This window comes from Bos javanicus, chromosome 7 (assembly GCF_032452875.1).
Source record: "Bos javanicus breed banteng chromosome 7, ARS-OSU_banteng_1.0, whole genome shotgun sequence".
In the NCBI taxonomy this organism is placed as follows: Eukaryota; Metazoa; Chordata; class Mammalia; order Artiodactyla; family Bovidae; genus Bos; species Bos javanicus.
The window spans coordinates 79,726,161-79,745,625 of record NC_083874.1 but is presented as its reverse complement, the minus strand read 5'-3'; the positions used below and the strand labels follow the sequence as shown (position 1 = coordinate 79,745,625).

Below are 19,465 nucleotides of genomic sequence, written 5' to 3'. Positions count from 1 at the left end.
TTGCACTGGAGGTGTCAGGGGCCCCAGATGGGGCCCCATTTGGCCTCCAGTCTTATCTGAATGGCTTGTATAGCATTTTTATAAATTTTGAATTGCTTGCCAATATTTAAACTTTGGGAGGGTATGCCTGCCCCTTTGGATCTCTGGCTTCTATTGAAGAACTGGAAAAATTTGGCAAAACTACATTTCTATTTCTACATGGCAGCAGTCAGCTAGTGGTGGGTTGTGTCTGTCCTCCATAGACGGGGCCTCTGCTTTCCAGATCATTCCCATTCCCTACCATCTTACACCCTATTTAATGCACTTACTTACACTGGTCTTGCTTCATTCACATAGGGGTGTTTGAGTTCATAACTTCTTTTGCAGATTCTGACCTCCCTTCCCTTCCCATAGCCAACAAAGATGTGGAATGCGTGGTGCATTCATTCTTCAAATCTAGGCTAAGTCCCCCATCAGGGGAGAGGCCCGTCTAGCAGCTCCTGCCAGGGGGAACCAGGGAAAGAACTTGGTTTCTCCTGCCCCCTCCTCTAGCCAGTAATTCCACCTGAAAACTCCACAGTTCTTTTACTTAAGAGATGTCCAAGCAGTAATCCAACTAAATTAGATTATAAGCATCTAAAGGTTTTCCTAATAAATAAAAATATAGATACAGCGAGGAGATGATGAGATTTAATTAATGAGTGTTATTTAATGGAACAAGCCATGCCATACACAGAGGATTAAAAGATAAAAAAGGATAGGAGGGAAAATCAAATTTTAATGAGTTGCCATCTTCATTTGATTTAACTAAATGTCTTCCGTTGTTGGAAATATTAACACTTATGATGGAGTCATTTGTGTGTATCCACACAGTTTGATACCTGACTGCTTCCTTTTATGTAATTACATTGTGTTACAAATGAATTTAAGCTACCATTTGAAGTAGACCGGCTTCTATGCTTACATTGATCTCCTCAGGAAGCTGTGAGCAAGGGATGGGGTTGAAAAGTCAACCAAAAACTATTGACAGAAACACTAGGAGAGGTGTCCCAAGTTAGAAAACAGCCAAGTCTCATGCAGTCGAAAAGGCAGGGGAGGTCTAGAGCCCCTGTGCAAGTCACCTCTCTTTCCTGCTGTCCCAGGGCTCACACGGAGGAGGGGAGGGGGTGTGTGCTGTAGCCAGCACACAGTAGGTGCTTCATAAATGTTTTGTGATGAATGAATGAATGTAGTCGCCATTGCTCAGCTAGAACCAGAGAGAGGAAGAGCAGACCCCAGACATGGCATGCAATGATACAGGTGTATCTCTCGTTTATAACACCCACGTTTCTGCAGCTGGCAGTCAGGTCCATCCTGGGCCATTTCTACCTCCCTCCCTGCTTTACATGAGCTCCCAGGCTTCTCCTTTCTTAAAGGAACAGAATCCCAGTATTCCAAAGAGCTCCTTCTGCAAAAGTGAAGTCAGAGGAGGGGCCCAGACATTGAGCTTGACACACAAGGCCTAGTGCCCTGGCCTCTCCTTTCCATGCTTGCTCGTGTCCTATGCCTACTGCTTTCTTAACTGCTCCCTCCACGAAGATCCAGTGGGGAAATGACAGCCTAGGCACAGAGGTGTGCTGTTCATGGTTATTAGGTCAGCATTGATAGAATTTCAAGCACTGTGTAAAGGGCTTCACCTATAAGTGAAGTCCCCACAACAGTAGGACATGGCTATTATTAATTCACAATTTACAGAAGGGAAAAACCAAGGCTTACCGAAGATACAGAAATTGCCAAAGTCACCCAATGTGCAAAGGATTTGAAGCTAGGCCTGTTTGATTCTTACATTTAATCCTTTTGCTACACACTTCCCAGGTGGCACAAGTGGTAAAGAACCCACCTGCCGATGCAGGAGACATAGGAGACATGGGTTCGATCCCTGGGTCAGGAAGATCCCCTGGAAGAGGGCATGGCAACCCACTCCAATATGCTTGCCTGGAGAATCCCAAGGACAGAGAAGCCTGGCGGGCTGTGGTCCACGGGGTCACAGAGAGTCTACCACCACAGAAGTGACAGCACAGCACACACGTTTCCTGACGCCAGCCCCACCCTGCGGATGCACGACAGCTAGAGCATGAAAGCACTGGCGATAAGTGTTCATACGTGGCAGACAGGGAAGACGGCACAGTCTATAGACAGAACATGGGCGCCATTGAGAGTCTGGAGTGGGTGTTGATGCGTATTTTGTATTTTGAGCTATTTAATTCTGGGTAGACTGTTTTCGGCACTAGGCTTTCCTATGATATGATAACATTTCCTGTATCAGACCCCCAGAGAGTAGGTCTGTAAGTGAACAGATACAGATCTTTCTTGGCTCCATTAAATGAAAATAAAAAGTTAAATCGGTTCATATTCAAAGTATGGGGAGAAGTTGATAGCAGCAGGCTTTGGGGACCCAACTTGACTTGCCTGCATTCCCTGGATTAATAGAAAAAAGCGAGTCTCTCTCACTGCCTCCAACATCTTCAATCTCTCTCCTTATTCACAGGAGTTGCTATCACCAGCAACATCTGGGCTTACTGGGCTCACACACACCTCATGTAGAGAAACAATCCCACAGCCTATTGCCAGGATGCTCTCTTGCAAAGCGAAGCCACCACTTATAAGTTTTGTGTCACTAGACAGAGTGTGTCTTGGGTGGAGTAGTGTGACCAGTGATTGACAGCTTGCTAACCTACTGGAATCAAATCAGATACAAATGTTTCCTCTGTGTTTGTGAGGTGATTGTTTTATGATCTTTGGGGGTCCCACCCGTAGATGCTGTCTCTAAATGAGACAGGCTGTCTGGCAAGCCCTCTTGAAGTTAAAGCATAATTTAAAAAATAAAGAAATGCAATTCACACTTATCAGAGCCCATCACTCTGCCTACCACTTTAGACAGATGACACTGCTGGGCCAGGCTCTAACCAACTTCATTGCTAATTTGACCAGGTGCTGCTGTGGCTGAACTTGGAATTTGTGGACCAGGATCCTCCGCAATTTTAATTCCTCCTGGACAGTGATTGTATGTGGCTTTCTGTCTCTAGAACATTCGTTAACACTTTCTTTCTCTGAGGTCTGGCAGGACGTAGTTTTTGTGATGTACAGTTGGCCGTGTGATGCTGGGGGGCGTGAAGGATTAGAACACATGATCTCAAAGAGCTGTGCCAGAAACTGCTGGAAATCTGCAGTCCAGGGGATATGGAAGCAGTTCTCCTGGTGCATGATTATGAGGAAGGTGGGAGGCCACAAGGGGATCTCTGATTGGCAGCTGAGCAGGCTGAAAATGGAAGCCACCCTTAAGATCTGGTTGTGTAGATGTCAGAGGTCCTGAGGATAAACTGGGATTCACAGCTATCTGGCCTGTTTAAAGAACATGTGACTGTTGTTGGGACAGCAACTGATACAACCACTATGGAACACAGTATGGAGATTCCTTAAAAATCTAGGAATAAAACTACCATACAATCCAGCAATCCCACTACTGGGCAAATACTCTGAGGAAACCAGAATTGAAAAAGACACGTGTACCCTGATGTTCACTGCAGCACTGTTTACAACAGCTAGGACATAGAAGCAATCTAGATGTCCATTGGCAGATGAATGGATAAGGAAGTTGTGGTACATATACACAATGGAATATTACTCAGCTATAAAAAAGGAACACATTTGAGTCAGTTTTAATGAGGTGAATGAACCTAGAGCCTATTACATTACACAGAGTGAAGAAAGTTCAGAAAGAGAAAGACAAATACTGTGTATTAACACACATATATGGAATCTATACAACACTCCTATGTACAGAGCAGCAAAGGAGACAGAGACGTAAAGAATAGACTTTTGGATTCAGTGGGAGGAGAGGGTGGGATGATTTGAGAGAATAGCATTGGAACATAAATATTACCATACGTTAAACAGATAGTCAGGGCAAGTTTGATGTATGAAGCAGGGCACCCAAAGCTGGTTCTCTGTGACAACCCAGAGGGATAGGGTGGGGAGGGAGGTGGGAGGGCGGTTCAGGATGGAAGGACACATGTGTACCTATGGCCAATTCACCTTGATGTATGGCAAAAATCATCACAATATTGTTAAGTAACTATCCTCCAATTAAAACAAATAAAATATAGAAAAAAAAAAGATAAAGAAGGTGTGAGCATGTCCCAGCACACCTGGGTCTGCAGAAGGTGTCCGAGGATGAACGCAGGTGATAAAACAGAAAGGATCCCATGGTCTGTTCTATAGCCCAGTCCTGGGTCAAAACCTTGAGATACAGGAGAGGGGCAATGGGCAAAGAAAGAAGCGCTGTTCTCTCAAAGGAACGTGTTAGCAGCTGATAAGTTTCCCCAGGGTGGGAGACCGTGGCACCCTCTCCTGGGTGTAAACACAGCGGGCTTCAGTAGACTGGTTGCTGTGGCTGCTGGCTGGCACACCCCTGGCAGCAGGGGAAGTACTGTAGGGCTCCCCCTAACTAAATTTTGTAGGCAGCCTCATTGAGGAGACTTGAGCTAGAGGAATCTGAATGGGCTAAAGATGAGCATGTGAGACACATTCAAGAAACATTTGGGGTGAGAGTGGGGAGTGAGTTTTGCAGTTGGGATGAACCATGATGGAGAAGTGATGTGAATGATTCCTTATTTGTGAGACAGACTTGTAGGGCCTGGGGCAGTGTAGGGTCTGCCAGGCTTGGAAAGGAACACATGAAGGGCTAGACTGTGACCCTGTTCTATTTCATGCACGTCTCATGTCACCTACTGGTCTCATGTTGACTCTTATCCCAGCTTGCTTGGAAAAGTATATAAACCTCTCTTGAATTATTCTTCACACTCGACACTTGCTGACCAAGGGGAGTCAACCACATCTTCAACCATCTGGGCACAGAAAGAGGGTACTGCCACCATAGACCACAGAAAAAGGTCTTTTATGGAGAATCCTGCAGTGAAAGCTATGGGAAAACATTGAGTAGGCTTCTGAAGAATCTTAATCATCGAAAAAACAGTGGCTGGTAGCTTTTAATTACTTTGCAGACTGCTGAAGCCTATCACTAAGGACCAAGCAGGCCTTCTCCCCTTACTGATTACAGTGAGAATATGTTTTTAAAAACAAACACTTTACTTAAAACCAGGGATATTTTTTTAATTAGAGGAAAGATTAACTAAATGCATTTTCTCTTGTAATTTAATCCATTCTAATTATCACAAGAATGTTTATGATAAAATATTCAACTTTCTCCTTACCACTGATTCGTGAGGTTTCTTTCTTTATTACTCATGAAGGGAAAGGCTCAGAGATGGTCAATGGTATGATGGCCTCTGTGGGTCTGATTATAATGATACACAGAAATGCACAGTGGAAAGGATGGAGGAAGAGAGCAATAATCCCTGATTTTGACTGGAGGGTTTTCAAAATGATGGTACCATATTTTTCAAAAGTAATAAAGGTAAGTCTTTTAATAAGAGTTTGTGAAATAGAGTGCTAGAAAAGAAGTGGGTTAGTGTAAAAGTGAACCCCATAAGCCAGGCAACTTGGGAGAAAATGCAGAATTTGTTTCTTCCATAAACATCTGGGATACCCTGTATGACTCCTGATAACCCAGGAGATGAACCAAGGAATTGCAAAGAATCTCCATATCCGACCCCTGGGTTATGCTTCAAGGAGTCAAGCAATTGCAGCCTGGGAGTTAACTGGGCTGAAAAGAGACAGACAACCAGTGAGAACCTTGAGTCTCTGAGAAAAGCATGCGTGCTACTCAACTGAGTCAGAGTTGAGGCTCCTGGATTATTACGTGAACAGAGCCAAGCAAACAGAATCTTGGAACCCAAGAGTCACGAGGAATGAGAATGAGTATGAAAAGGTGAGAACCAGGACAAAGTGTCCTAAGACACACTGACCTGGCAGCATCCTCAAACGTGAGAAATATCAGATTTCTTCTTAAAGGAGAACAGATCCCTACCAAAGGCCTCAAGAATATGTCTGTGGTCCCTAGTAGGAGAAATGCTAGCTGAAAGAATTGAAGTTTTATCCTCTTCAAATAATAACAGAACTCCAAACTAATATTTCGGGGAAAAGTTGGTGTTTTTTTTTTTTTTTCCCTTTTGAACTATACTTATGGGAATAAAGGAAACCCAGCATTAAAAATAAATTCTCACAGATCTCTTGGCTATCCCAGGATATGTCCAAGATATCTAAGTTGGAGAAACTGGTTGAAAACAGCAAACTCCAATTTCACAATCAGGCTATATTAACACAGGATATTCAGATATTTGATTTCATGTTTGAATAACTGGACTGTTTGGTAAAATAAGCAGGTTCAACTCCAGGTAAGAGAGGCAGCTTGTCTGTTAAAACCAGATGTCAGCAAGTTACAGAACAGATCTTTGTTTGGGAAATGGATAGTGGGTAGCTGCTATGTCCAACATGCTGCTAACTGCTTGAGGGACTGGAGGCAGATGTGTGAGAGGGAGATTGAAGGTGGCAGAAATGTCTTAAAGGGGATTCTGTTAATCCTCCCTTGTGCTCACTGGTACTAGATAAGGATGGTGATGATGGCGAATGATGATGATGTTAGCTCATATTTACTTGGCTTGTACATTATGACAGGGGCTGTGCCAACTACTTTACAAATAACCCAGTGAGGAAGGTCATATTCATTATTCTCCTTTCATAAACAAAGAAACTGGGGCATAGAGAGGTTGGGAAATTTGCTAGGATTTGATCTCAGGTTGACTTGAACCAAAAGACTCTGTCTTAAGCACTTTATCATCACGCTTGCATTGCCCCCAAACCAAGTGAAGTGACTATAGTCAGATGGACTTCTACTAACACTACCTTGTTTTTATTAAGAGACACAAATGTATCCAAAGAAAGAAATACAGATGACCAACAGGCACATGAAAAGATGCTCAACATCACTAAATATTAGAGAAATGCAAAGCAAAACTGCTGTGATGTACCACTTCACACCATTCAGAATGGCCGTCATGAAAAAGTCTACAAGAAACCAAGTTACAAATGTTGGAGAGGTGGGGAGGAAAGGGAACTCTCCTACACTGTTGGCGGGAATATAAGACGGTGCAGCTAGTATGGAAAACAGTATGGAGATTCCTTGAAAACTAAAAACGGAATTATGGTATCATCCAGCAATTCTACTCCTGAGCATATATTCAGACAAAACTGTAATTCAAAAAGATCCATGCGGGGTCCTCTTTCTACCCCCTTCTGATGCCTATGTCAGAAGATTTCTCTATCTCCTTTATACATTAATAAAACTTTATTACACACACACACACAAAAAAAAACCAAAAAGATCCGTGCATCCCTATGTTCACAGCAGCACAGCTGTTCCAAGATATGGAAGCAACCTAAATGTCCATGGACAGATGGATGGATAAAGAAGATGTGGTACAAAACACAACAGAATACTACTCATCCATGAAAAGAATGAGATAATGCCATCTGCAGCAAAATGGACACAACTAGAGATGAACATATTTAGTAACTAAGAAAGAGAAAGACAAATAATGTATGCTATCACGTATACGCGGGAATCTAAAATATCACACAAACGAACCTATCTATGAAATAGAAACAAGAAATCAGACTGGGGGTTGCAAAGGGGTCAGAGGTTGGGGGAAGGGAATGGACTGGGAGGCTGAGGTTAGGTGACTTAAGGTATTAATTTATATAGAATGGAGAAATCACAAGGTCCTACTGCATAGCACAGAGAACTATAGTCAATACCCTATGATAAACCAGAATGGAAAAGAATATTTTAAAAAGGAATATATACATATATATGTGTGTGTATATAAATGAATCACTTTGCTGCACAGCAGAAATTAACATAACACTGTAAATCAACTATACTTCAGTAAAAAAAAAAATTTTAAAGAAACATAAATATAAAGCATGTAAGGAAGTTTTTGAATGCCCAGAAGGATTCTCTAGGTAAACCAGATATAAATTGGGACTGAGATGAGCAGATAATCAGACAGACTAATAAAAAGCAGCACTGACTTCAACAATTCACCCATGTGTCACCACTGAAACACTCTGCTGTATCTATCCCTTTAATGTAAAGTATGTATTATGGGAATCTACCTGGAGACCCTCCCTGACCTTAGAGAAGAGGAAGATTTGATTGTGCTGAAATGGACCATTCCATTTCATGCACATACATTTGCATCAAAAGTAATAAATTTCTGGAGATGGACAGGTCCTTAGAGATCACCTCATCCAAGTGTGTTCTAAATCCAGTCAATCACATATTGAATTTGTGATATTTGCAATATCTGCACTGTTATTTACTTAATATTTTTTTACAAATTTGCTCAGGCCTAATATCACTACCTGCTTCTGCCACATCCCTAAGCAATAATGCCCCTATAATCGTGAGTTTGATGAGCTAGTTATGGTTTTCCTAATACTTCTTTTTTAACAGCCATGCATAACCAGTCAATAAAATATACTCACACACCAACAGAAAGCAGCTCGTGTTTCTGGACAGTGATGTAGTCGACCCACTCACTGGTCTCAGGAAGAAACTGAGGCCAGAAGGTTGGGTGACTTCTCAAGGGCACCCAGAACGTTCGTGGCACAGCCAAGCCTAGAACACAGATCTCCTCTGTCAATTTATTCTTCATGACACCATGATGAATCAGAGAGCAAGTGGTGAGTAAATGTCCATCATGAACATCTTACGGAATTCATCGCTCTGGGGCCCTCTCTGTGTTCCCTTTCCCTTTAATATGAAGTCTTGAGTGCACGCTGTGAACCCAAGAAGCACAGACTTGGAAGAAATGCTGAATCTCTGTAAAAGTTGAAGCGAACAAGTGCTCATTACACACACTCAGGGAGTGCAGCTCAGGTTTTCTATAGCTCTGACTCTTTGATGTTTTCCTTTCTTTAGAATCTGGCATCTGTCATGCTAACGCTTACTCCGTTCTGACAGTTCAGAACTGGTTTTAGTTCTTTGCTCTTATGAAGGCAGTAACTCCTGGTATCATGCTATCTCCTTGTTGGGTCTGGCCTTGTCCCTGTGGGCCACACAACAGCACATCAAGGGACCCTCTGACATCTGAAGGGGATGGTACAAGGAATGCTCCAACTTCCTGTCTCCTCACAGATCTAAAATTCCAAGACTTCTTTGCCTCTTTTCTTTTTTGATGGGACCTCCTTTTCTTCTGGGGCATATATTACTAAATCACATAGGAAGTAATACAAAAGAAAATTTACATTTAAACTAAGGACGGTTGAGCTATAAAACTAGTGGGAGCTTTGTGACTACCTTCCCCCAAAAGCTCCTCTTCAACATCTAGGCTAAGAAAGTAAACACTTTCAGCAACACATCTTACTACTTGTAAGGCAGTTTTCTTTTTCTTTTTTTTCCATTTTATTCCACTTTTTGCAGTGAGCTGAAAATGGGTTCCCATAACCACTACCACCAGGCCCTTGTTCTGAGTTTGGGTAGGAAACCTGGGCAGACTGCCTGAACAGACTCAAAGATAACTTCTGGGCATGTGGTGATTCCTGATCTTCAGTGAAAAGGCTCACATTCTGGCCAACGTGTAGGGGGGCAAAAATAGCAGAGGAACATCCTCTCCTCTCTGCTATTCATAGTCTTAAATGGTAAATAATCATCACTTTTAGGTTTTCACTTCAAAAAAGACGGGAGATCCTCGGATAGGTTCCAAGAAGGGCTCCAGGAGGAATAGGTTAATGAGCGAATCAGAGAATTAGCTGCTTCCACAGATCCTGTAGGAAGGACGGCACCACAGTGGCAAATTTTATCTCAACTTGATATCTCATTGTAGAGTCATGAAAGCTCAAATGTTGAAGGATAATAGCTACAAGAAAAAAAAAAAGTTTCTACAACTAGAGTGAAGCTGGAATGAGATGCAGAAGCAGCTGTACTGGTCTGAAGCTGGTTCATTTCGACAGTGGTCTCCTTCCTGACCGTTCCCTGTAGCGCCGAAGTTCTCTGCCTCCTGGACTGTGACCCTGTCTATTCCTGGTGACAATCACTTAATCAGCATATCAGATTTTCGCACGGCTGGTTCTACCTTGGGTAAAGATTCATTTTCCTTATTAACATCGCAAGAACCTAGTTCTTTCCCCAACCAATTAAAGAGGAAAAATAGAAGGGCCCCAGTGCGATCGAGGGAAAAGAAAACTGATGTGACTCGTGTTCCAGGGGCAGGTTATTCAGCCCCACAAGGTTCTGGGAATCCAGTCCTCATGATTCCGAAATGCAGTTGGAGGTCAGGACCACATAGACAAAATAAACAGGCTAGAATAACCATTATAGACATTGCTTGCTACCCAGATATCAAGGAGTTCACGCAGGGTTGGAGCCTAGTGTCAACGGGTTTATTCTGTGTACGTGTTAGCTTGTATTATTTAGAGTGGGTGTCTGGACAGCTGACATTCAAGAGATAATAGTGACTATCTTCAATTAGCATTTTGCTTTCCTCTTTCAATCTCCGGTAATAAGAACACTGGTCTCTCCCTGTATTTTGCCCCACTATTCTGTTTGCAAAACATGTTAACATTTACTCTATTTCTTTATAAGAGATGTTTATCTGACTCTACTCTAGCTCACAGAGACTTCTGACCTATTCTATGGTTCCTTTATGCCCTGGTGTTATAGATTTTGAATGGACTTCTGAGGTTAAATCTTCAGTATTAATAAGAGGCAGGCAGGGGAGGGGTGGCAGGTGATTGGAAAAACAACCCATTTTAGGATTATGCTTAAAGAATGAGACTATTCTCACCACACAATGTGCTTTCCAACTTATTCATATGCGTAAACTGCCGTCTATTCAAATACTGCTAATATATTCTAAAGACATACAGGAATTGCAGTTGATCTGGATTTAGTACCTATTTCTCATCAATGCAATTCTGTAGATTTTAGCCACCCTCTGTTTTTAACCTGTTAGAGACAAAGTAAATTCACTGCTTGGTAGAATCCAGCCTAGAATTGGTTAAGCTAGCTGTACCAGCTTATTTCACATAACGCTGAAATGTGATACCTTGTATTTAAATTTTCAGCGATATGTATTAAATATCCAAATACAATTGGGTTGAAAAATTCTAGAAATGCATTTGACCAGCTATGAATAGATTCTGGTGATTCTACTTGACTGAGCTGTAGAGGCTGTGCTTTTATTCTCGTCCCCGCCCCTCCCCAAGCCCAGCATCTATCTTCTTGCTTCCTTCAGTAAGATACATGTGATACATAAGGACTGATGTGAATTGCTTAGCTACTATTTGCAATGACCCTAAGAAAACCGTTGCACCATGACCTTTTGAAAACAAACCACAGACAACCCAAAGCACCCCAACTCTAAGCAACCACGGCTTTGTCTTACCCCAAACCTGCCGATGCCTTTTTTGTAGGCTAGGTGCCATTTCATTCTTATTTATTTTCTATTTTTCAAAACACAGCATTTGAGGCTCTTTTTGAAAGGAACCAAAGAGCCTCGCTTTCCTTTCTGACTGTCAGTATCCCTGAGGAGGAGGACTGATTCTGGGCTTGTAAATTGTGGCATTTACTTAAAGTGAATTGACAGGGGTGTCTGCTCAAAATAAAAGACTAAAACTCCATGATATAGCTCTGGGGGCAGAGGTTGCAAAGCAAAAGGCGCAATTACGTGTGTACGAACACCTCTAGAGTTTGAATAGCAAATCTCACCAAACCAAGGTATGCCTGGGTTTTTTTGAGCAAAGCCCCAGAAAACATATTAATAAATCTATGAGGAGATGGCGTGGATCCTACTAAGAAAACCATAGAGCCCTAATTTCTCACAAGGACAGACACTGGTGATAAAGACCTTTATAACTTAAGTAGTGCAAGCTCATGAAGTCACGCGAGATCATAATTCTCAAGGAGAAACCTTCCTGGGATGTCACTAGCTTCATTGGGGGAGCTTTACTTGGCATATAAATCTGCATCTTTCTCTATCTCTCAAGAGGTCATGGTGATATGAACTTGAACCAAATGCTTCAAGTAGCAAAAACACCTTTCTCTAATTCATCTCACCCAAAGGGCTAGCTAGAATCATCTCCTGTGCTCTGCTGCTGGCCGCATCCTCACCATCTTCTATGAGACTCAAGATACCATCTTCCCATCTCATTTTCAAAGACCACAGAGACATTTCCATGCCACAGTTTTCTTCTCTCTCCTCGCTCTCTGTGACATCTGAACCTTTCCCTTTCTCTTGGCCCCTGATGTCCTTCAAGTCACATTTGGTGTCCTTTCCCTAAAGTGAGTTGCTGACCCTCTTCTCTTTCCTCCTCTCTCTACCCAGACTGGTACAACTCTCCGATTCAGGGGTGGGCCAGTTTTTTTCCAGTATGTTTTGCATCAGACCACACAGGGCTTCGCGGACCATGCCACAATTACTCAAGGCTGAGGAGCGGTGCGGAAGCTAACAATACATCAATCACATGGGTGGGGCTGCCCCCAACTAACACCTTGTGTAATGGACACTGAAATTGAAGTTTCATATAATTGTCATGTGTCAGGAAATATTTTTCTTTCAACCCTTAAAAAAATGTGACAACTATTCTTAGCTCGTAAGTCACAGAAAAACAGGCAGCAGGCTAGATTTGGCCCCCTTCAGCCTAGAGTTTTCCAAGCTTTGCTCTGATCCATCAGCACTGTGAGCTCTTCCCAGAGTAGAGATGGGTTGTAGGATGGAGAGGGCCAGCGGGCATCCCTGTGGGATGCTAAACCCTTGGCAGATGGGGGGTGGGGGGTAAAGGGGAGGTTGAGGTTGGATTGTGTGAACTGAGAGAAAGTGGGATTTTCCACCTAAAGGTTATTGGTTGGCAAGAGCTCTTTTGGGGAGGAAGACTGAGGGCAATGGAGGTATTGGGGGAGAGTCTGTATTTACATCACACCAAGCATGCAAAAGTATTTCAAGAGGAGCACCCCTAAAGAGCAGGAACTATTGGTAATGATTTTAAACTGTCTGGATACTGGGTTGTACACATCCTTCCCTTGAGAGCCTTCTGAATTTTCCCCCAGACTCTGCAGGGAACTGTAAATGAAAGCAGGAGGGGAGGGGGGCGTGGGATCTGGAGCATCATTGAGAGATTGCAAAAACAATTCACTGCCAACAGACTGTCCCGGCAGGGTCCCAGTGCTACGGTCATGGCCTGGATAGGCACGCTGCGCCCTCTGATGCCCAATTAGATGGAATTAGGGAAAACCAAATGCAAAGAGCACTTTGTCTCTGCCTGACCACCCAAATGAACAGCATGGGAAACTGAGTCTGTTCTCATGAGTCAGCCCTGGACCAGCTCCTAATCCTGCCTTTTACTCCAGGTGCCTGGGGTCTTGAGGTTAGGGCAGATGGGAGGGCCCCCACCTCAATGGCTAGAATCAAAGGTAAGTTCAAGAGACCAAGTTAGTAGTTCGGATGGAAACTTCTCTGAGAGTGTCCATGCCAGCCAGTGGCTTCAGCCAGACTTAGCATGAAATCAACCCTAGATCTGACTTAATTAAATAACAAATGCAAAAAAACAAATGCTAATCCCACCTGTCTAAGAGATGTGGAAAGCCAGAGGGCAATCACTCCCATCTCCTCAATTAAAGGGGTAACTGGTATAATGAATCCAGTTTTGTCCTACCCCAAACCACAATAATGACAAAAAAGAAACCAAAATGGAAGAAACTCGAGAACTACCACTTCTTAACAAAGAAAATGACCTGTAGAGACATATTCTCGGTCATGAAGCTTATATAGAGATATGGCTGAGTGAGAATGAAATGGGGTCAAAGGAGGAGCCATTTATCGATGGTGGTGGCAGTAGGCAGGAGCCCAAAGGCAAAGTTTTTGTCTTGGGACAGCAAAAGGATGTTCAAACTTATTACAATTGGTACCTGGTTACCCAGGAAACCTGGGAGTCCAGCCTGCATCCAACCATATCTCCAAGAAGTGAGTTCCATTGTTGCCACCAAGCCAGGATCCAGTGATCCAACCAGCTGGGAGGATATTCAGAAAGGGGAGACCTGCAGACCGCAGTTGCATGGGGTACTTAAAACCTCCAGGTCCTGACAATTTCCCATGCATGTGCATTTCTCTCTCCCCCTGCTCAGTAATTTGGATGGGTTTTCTTATCTAATCTGGTCCCTTTCCTCCCAATCTGGAATTCTGGGAAGCAGGGAAAATCTTTTCCAATCCGGACCATGCTTTTCCCTTCCCTATGCCCCCGGGAGATTTGAGAGGCAGCAGGAAGCATTGTGTCCCTGAGGGAACAGCCAGTTGCAACGCACGACCATCACTATAGATCTACGATTTATGAAAATAAAGCAATATGTGCCTGTTTCGGTGCCTGCCGTTTGCCTACCAATGGTGCAGTGTTCACCATTCCAGCCCTCTCGGCATTCACATTTGCCATCTTTACAGGTCCCGTGCTCAATGCAGCGGGGGTGGCAGACGCGCTGGTCGCAAGCTGCGCCTGTCCAGCCCTCTTCACAGCGGCAGGCTCCCCCGATGCAGACGCCGTGAGTGCCACAGTCTACTGAGCACACTTCTGGAAGAAAAACAATGATTACAGCTCAACACCACCTCCGGTGAAACCCTCCATGGGAGGCCAGACCACAAACATGGCCCAGGTCCCTGGAACTGGCCCAAGGCCCATGTCATCTTGGGCAGCCTGTCTCTCCACTGGCCGGGTATTCATTCATGGTTAGGTAGTTTCTAGAGCAGTGTTCTCAGAGGGACACCCCTGGACTGGCTGCATCAACCATCACTTGGGAACTATGTAGAGATGCAACTTCTTATGCCTTGGTTGGTCCTCCAAGCTTAGAAATGCAGGGAGTGAGACTCAGAAATTTGTTTCACTATGTTTTCCAAGTGTTTCTGATGCACACTGAAATGTGAGGACCACATTTCTGGGGCGGGACATCATCCCAGGAAGAGGTCAGAGACTGCCCATCTGGTTTGGCAAAGCTCCCTGGGAGGTGCCCACCTGAAAAGATACCCATGGAGCCTGACTCCCTGGCCAGCTGGGATGTCTTTCCCTGTTGAGAGCCTGCCTTGCCCCAAAGCCAGTTGGGGCCCCACAACAGCTCCATCCACACAGGAGGACGCAGACCCAGCTGTCACCTGGAATGGCACTGTGGTGGCCATCGGGACCGCTCTAACTGTGCTGCATTTACACAGCTTCTTTCTCAAAGGAGCTCAAAGTCTTTTGTGGTTGGGGAGGAGACAGACAGACAGATATGCACTCTCTGGCGTTCCAGACCTCTCACTCGAGGACAAGCACGAGCCAGACACTCATCCTTACAACAGACTACGGAGGGAGGCATGGCTCATCAGGCCCGGGGAGGGGAAGCCACACCAGGAGGGTCAGTGACTCACTCCAAGTCACACAGCAAGTCGGCCGCACAGCTGGGCCTTGGATCTAGGACTGCCCTGCCCTCCCCATCCTCTGTAGCACCTGTCCTGGGCCACTAGTCTCAGAACTGAAGCCAGAGATGAGTGGGTTGAGAAGACACCCAACATAGCCCATTTTAATGGAATCTTCCTTTTTTTTTCCTTCTGGAATGAAATATTCACTTCTTTCCCATTGTAGCAAAGCTTCACATAGGTTCCCTTTCTGATTGCCATGGCAATCTGACAGCTGTCTCACTACCCACAGGAAGGGGGCGGAAAGATGATGGCTTGCTTGGATAGGTGCTGTCAGTGTGAATGGAACGGTTCTTGGAGAGGTGGGGACTGGCCTGAACTGTTGAACCGTTCCTTTTTAAGGTCACTTGGGAGGGAAGACATGTACTCTTAATTTTAGGAAAATAAAGTGTATGGTACAACTTCATTATTTTCCTGTCACTAGAGTATTGCAGAGCTTTATAACATGTTCACCCAGGACCCCGAGGGAGCCTCTTTTCTGTTTTATAGGACATTCCATTCAGTTTGTCTGGGACTGAATTGTTTGGTTTTGTTTTCTAGTACCTTTAGGGAGTGTACATAAGAAAGCTCTAATGCAAATAGAAGCGTCCCTCCCGGGCCCCTCATCCATTTGTGGTGATGAAACCAACAAGGCACAAGAACCTATGTGGATTTGTTTGTATGTTTCCCAAGGATCCAAGACTTCAGGGCTGAGAACAGAGTAAGAAAGGTACTATGCAACTGACTAAAGTCCCTCCCTCCCAAGCTAAGTGCAAAGAGTTGATTCCCATCTTTGTGGGCTCATGGAAGGAACACAGGGTGTGAGCATTGGGGGAAGTGAGGAGGAAACCTCTGGACTTACCGACGGAGCAGTCGGGACCCATCCAGTTGGGATCGCAGCTGCAGAGGCCAGTATCTGGGAGGTACGTGCCGTGCCCACTACACTGGTCTGGGCACTGGACCCTCGCCAGCTCACAGTTGAGACCACCCCAGCCAGGGCTGCAAAGGCATTCTCCATTTACACAGACCCCATGGCTGGAGCACGTAGGATCCAAGCAATCAACTGAAAAAAACAGAGGGGAAAAGTACTGATTACTCATGGGGGCGGGGACATGAAATACCAGCTGAGAGCTGAATGGACCAGTGGTTCACCAGTTCCTATCCACCTGCAAGAAAATGGAGCAGCCCCAGTAAGAGTTATGTGGCCCTTTGAAGAAGACCCATACAGAATGAAAGATTTTTGATTTGTTAAAACACTACATCTCAAACTTGAAGAGAATGTAAAGGAAAAAGGGAGATTTCTCAAGAGGAATTAGAGGAACTGAATACAGAGTTGTGTCATCCAACTTTGAGAGCTTTGTAAGGTTATAAGTAATAGTATCTTAACTGAACCACATCGGGGCTTCTGAGACTGGACCATGAATGCTGGTGATATCTTTAAATGTATCACCAAACCCAAACATCACCCACTATTGGAAAGAAAAGTAGAGAGGCTCAGTCTAACTTCACTAATACTTGACTTCAGATGGTACCAAAAGATGAAAAAGAAAACCAGTGAGACTCATGCATGAGTCACTTTCCTAATTAAGTTTCACTTAGGATAAGTCTAAAATTAGTGTTCACTCTCTGAGCACATATCTACTCAAGAAGTTAGTAAATGTACAGGATGGAAGAGGCGAAAGTGGTTGTTGTTCAGTTGTGTCCGACTCTGCGACCCCATGGACTTGCCAGGCTTCTCTGTCCATGGGATTCTCCAGGCAAGAATACTGGAGTGGGTTGCCATTTCCTTCTCCAGGGGATGTTTCCAACCCAGGGAACGAACCTGGTTCTCCTTCACATAAAGGCAGAGTCTTTACTGTCTGAACTACCAGGGAAGCCCAGAGAAAGTGAAGCTGGGTATGGAAATGACCCCAAAGGGGTCATCTTCCTACACATAGTCATGAGTGGACTGGATGGGGCAGTCTCTGGCTGTGTCACTGACCTTTCCACAGACGGTTACTCAGACAAATTAATGGTCAGATTCTGGTCATTGTTGTTCTGGCCAGTTTCATGGTCTGCTTGCTTGGCTATCTCAGTAATCAGAGTGGATACACACCCAGTAGTAACTTGAAGATTATTACTCTGGAATCAACTCAGAATGAGGAGAGGAATGAGATGCAAAGGCCAGTTGTCAAGGACAGGACTTTTTGTATGAGAATGTGACCCCAAACTAGGACATCCATCTAGCTTGTGAAGCGCAAGTGTTAGTCACTCAGTCATGTCTGACTCTGTAGCCCTTCATGCTCCTCTGTCCATGGGATTCTCCAGGCAAGAATACTGGTGTGGGTAGCCATTCCCATCTCCAGGGGATTTCCCGACCCAAGAACCCTGTGTTGTAGACAGATTCTTTACTGTCTGAGCCACCAGGGAAGCCCTCAGGGAAGCCCTCCTGCCCCCTCTCCATTTAGCTTACAGGTAGGTAAACACAGCTTTTCAAAGGAAGACCAGCTTCCTTGGGTATTCTTAGAAAATGATGCAGTGGCATTTGGAGGAAAGAACACCGCACACTGTGGGGTCTGGGTGGTGAATAGTGATCTTGCAAGAAGCTTAGATGTTGCCTTGTGGATCATGGCAATGGAGGGAGGGTGTCTTATAATCTTATTTGACTAAGACATACATTTCGCTCATTTTAACAGCTTGGAAATCAGGTCTGTTGGCATAGATTAAATCATTTGCTTCTGCCATCATCTGGGGGCACAGCCAGCTTGAGATCACTTAAACCCTTTTCTTGAGGTTTTTCAGGCCACGTTGATAGTGTCATTCAGTCCCTTGTATGAATGTGTGCCATCTTGTAGTTCAGATTCTCAGAGAAGATTTTGATTTCTCTCTTTTCCCAGTGCCAAGACTGAAATAAGGTTTTTGTCCTCTAAATAGCTCACTGTGACATTCAGATGGGGTTCTAGCTTGCTGTAGTATAGTAGCTCTTTTTCTTTCTTATGATATACAAAGTAATGGTGTTATTTTAAAACTGATGGTACATCAGCTCCAAATATGGCATGATTTAGATTATCCAAACTACTTCATTCTGGGGGACATCAGACTCGAGGAACTTGGATTTAACTGAATTCATGATATTCCATGAAGCTTCCAAAGAGTACCTCTCCCTTCAGGTAAAAAGTAAGAATTTTCAGTGTTAAGAGATGTTTCTCAGGATCACATTTGGACCTTCTCAGGAAGATACTATTTATGTAAATCAGCTCAAAATTATTTGAGCCATGAGAAAACAAAAGCTGCCACTGATTTTTTTTTTTTTTTAATCAGGAATACTGTCTCAGAAAGGTACGTTTCAGTGATTTATTATCACTTAGAGATGTTTATGATGTTACTTGCTCTGGTTACAACCACTTTCAGGCTTAATTCATTCTCTTGGGGACTATTACTCCTGACGACATCAACCCTTTCTGATACTTTCTAATTTGCTCCATTCAGTCGGGTGGAGCACATCTGGCTGTAAATGAACTGAAAGGTTCCAGCACACAGAAGACATTCACAAAGAGGCTGTGCAATGCCCTTGACAGCTCATGCCTTGCTCAGTCAAGGGAATATAGTAGATGCTCAATACACATCTGCTGAGAGGATGAATGGCAGACTTCGTCGTAAGCATTATTGTTAATGAGACAAATTTTCAGTGTGAAGGACTAACTGACAAGAAGGACAGAAGGGTGCCAACAACATCTTTCTTTGGGGAAGAATGTAGTGCAACTTGGAATCTGCAAAATATGAACTCACTCGTTAAGCATCAATCTTGTCCATATTCTTTTCATAAAAGAAAACCCCAAAGTTCTGTCCTCATTTCGGACATAGAGAAAGAAACAAGTACATGAAAATACCTCGTGTGCTTTGTGCCTCAATAATGACTCCCCATCTATAATTAGCCACTTAAAATGTTTGGTGAGGTGCCAAGAGCTAGGAGCTTTCAAAAAACTGAAAAAACTGTAATATAATCATTTTCTTAAAAGGATGACATAAAAAGTAATATACCAAAAAAAAAAGAAAGAAAGAAAATGGCACTTTTCTTCCAGATTTAAATT

General features: G+C 43.8%; 1 protein-coding gene across 3 annotated transcripts in view; it reads right to left on the bottom strand.

Moving 5' to 3' along the window:
* The window catches only part of LOC133251611 (teneurin-2), a 764,810-nt gene that overhangs the window by 148,501 nt on the left and 596,844 nt on the right, over positions 1-19,465 (bottom strand). For all 3 annotated transcript variants that reach the window (XM_061424270.1, XM_061424271.1, XM_061424273.1), the window contains 2 exons: positions 16,258-16,458; positions 14,353-14,538 (listed from right to left, as the gene is read on the bottom strand). In XM_061424270.1, the coding sequence (XP_061280254.1) occupies positions 14,353-14,538; positions 16,258-16,458 (387 nt within the window). The remainder of the gene's footprint in view (positions 1-14,352; positions 14,539-16,257; positions 16,459-19,465) is intronic.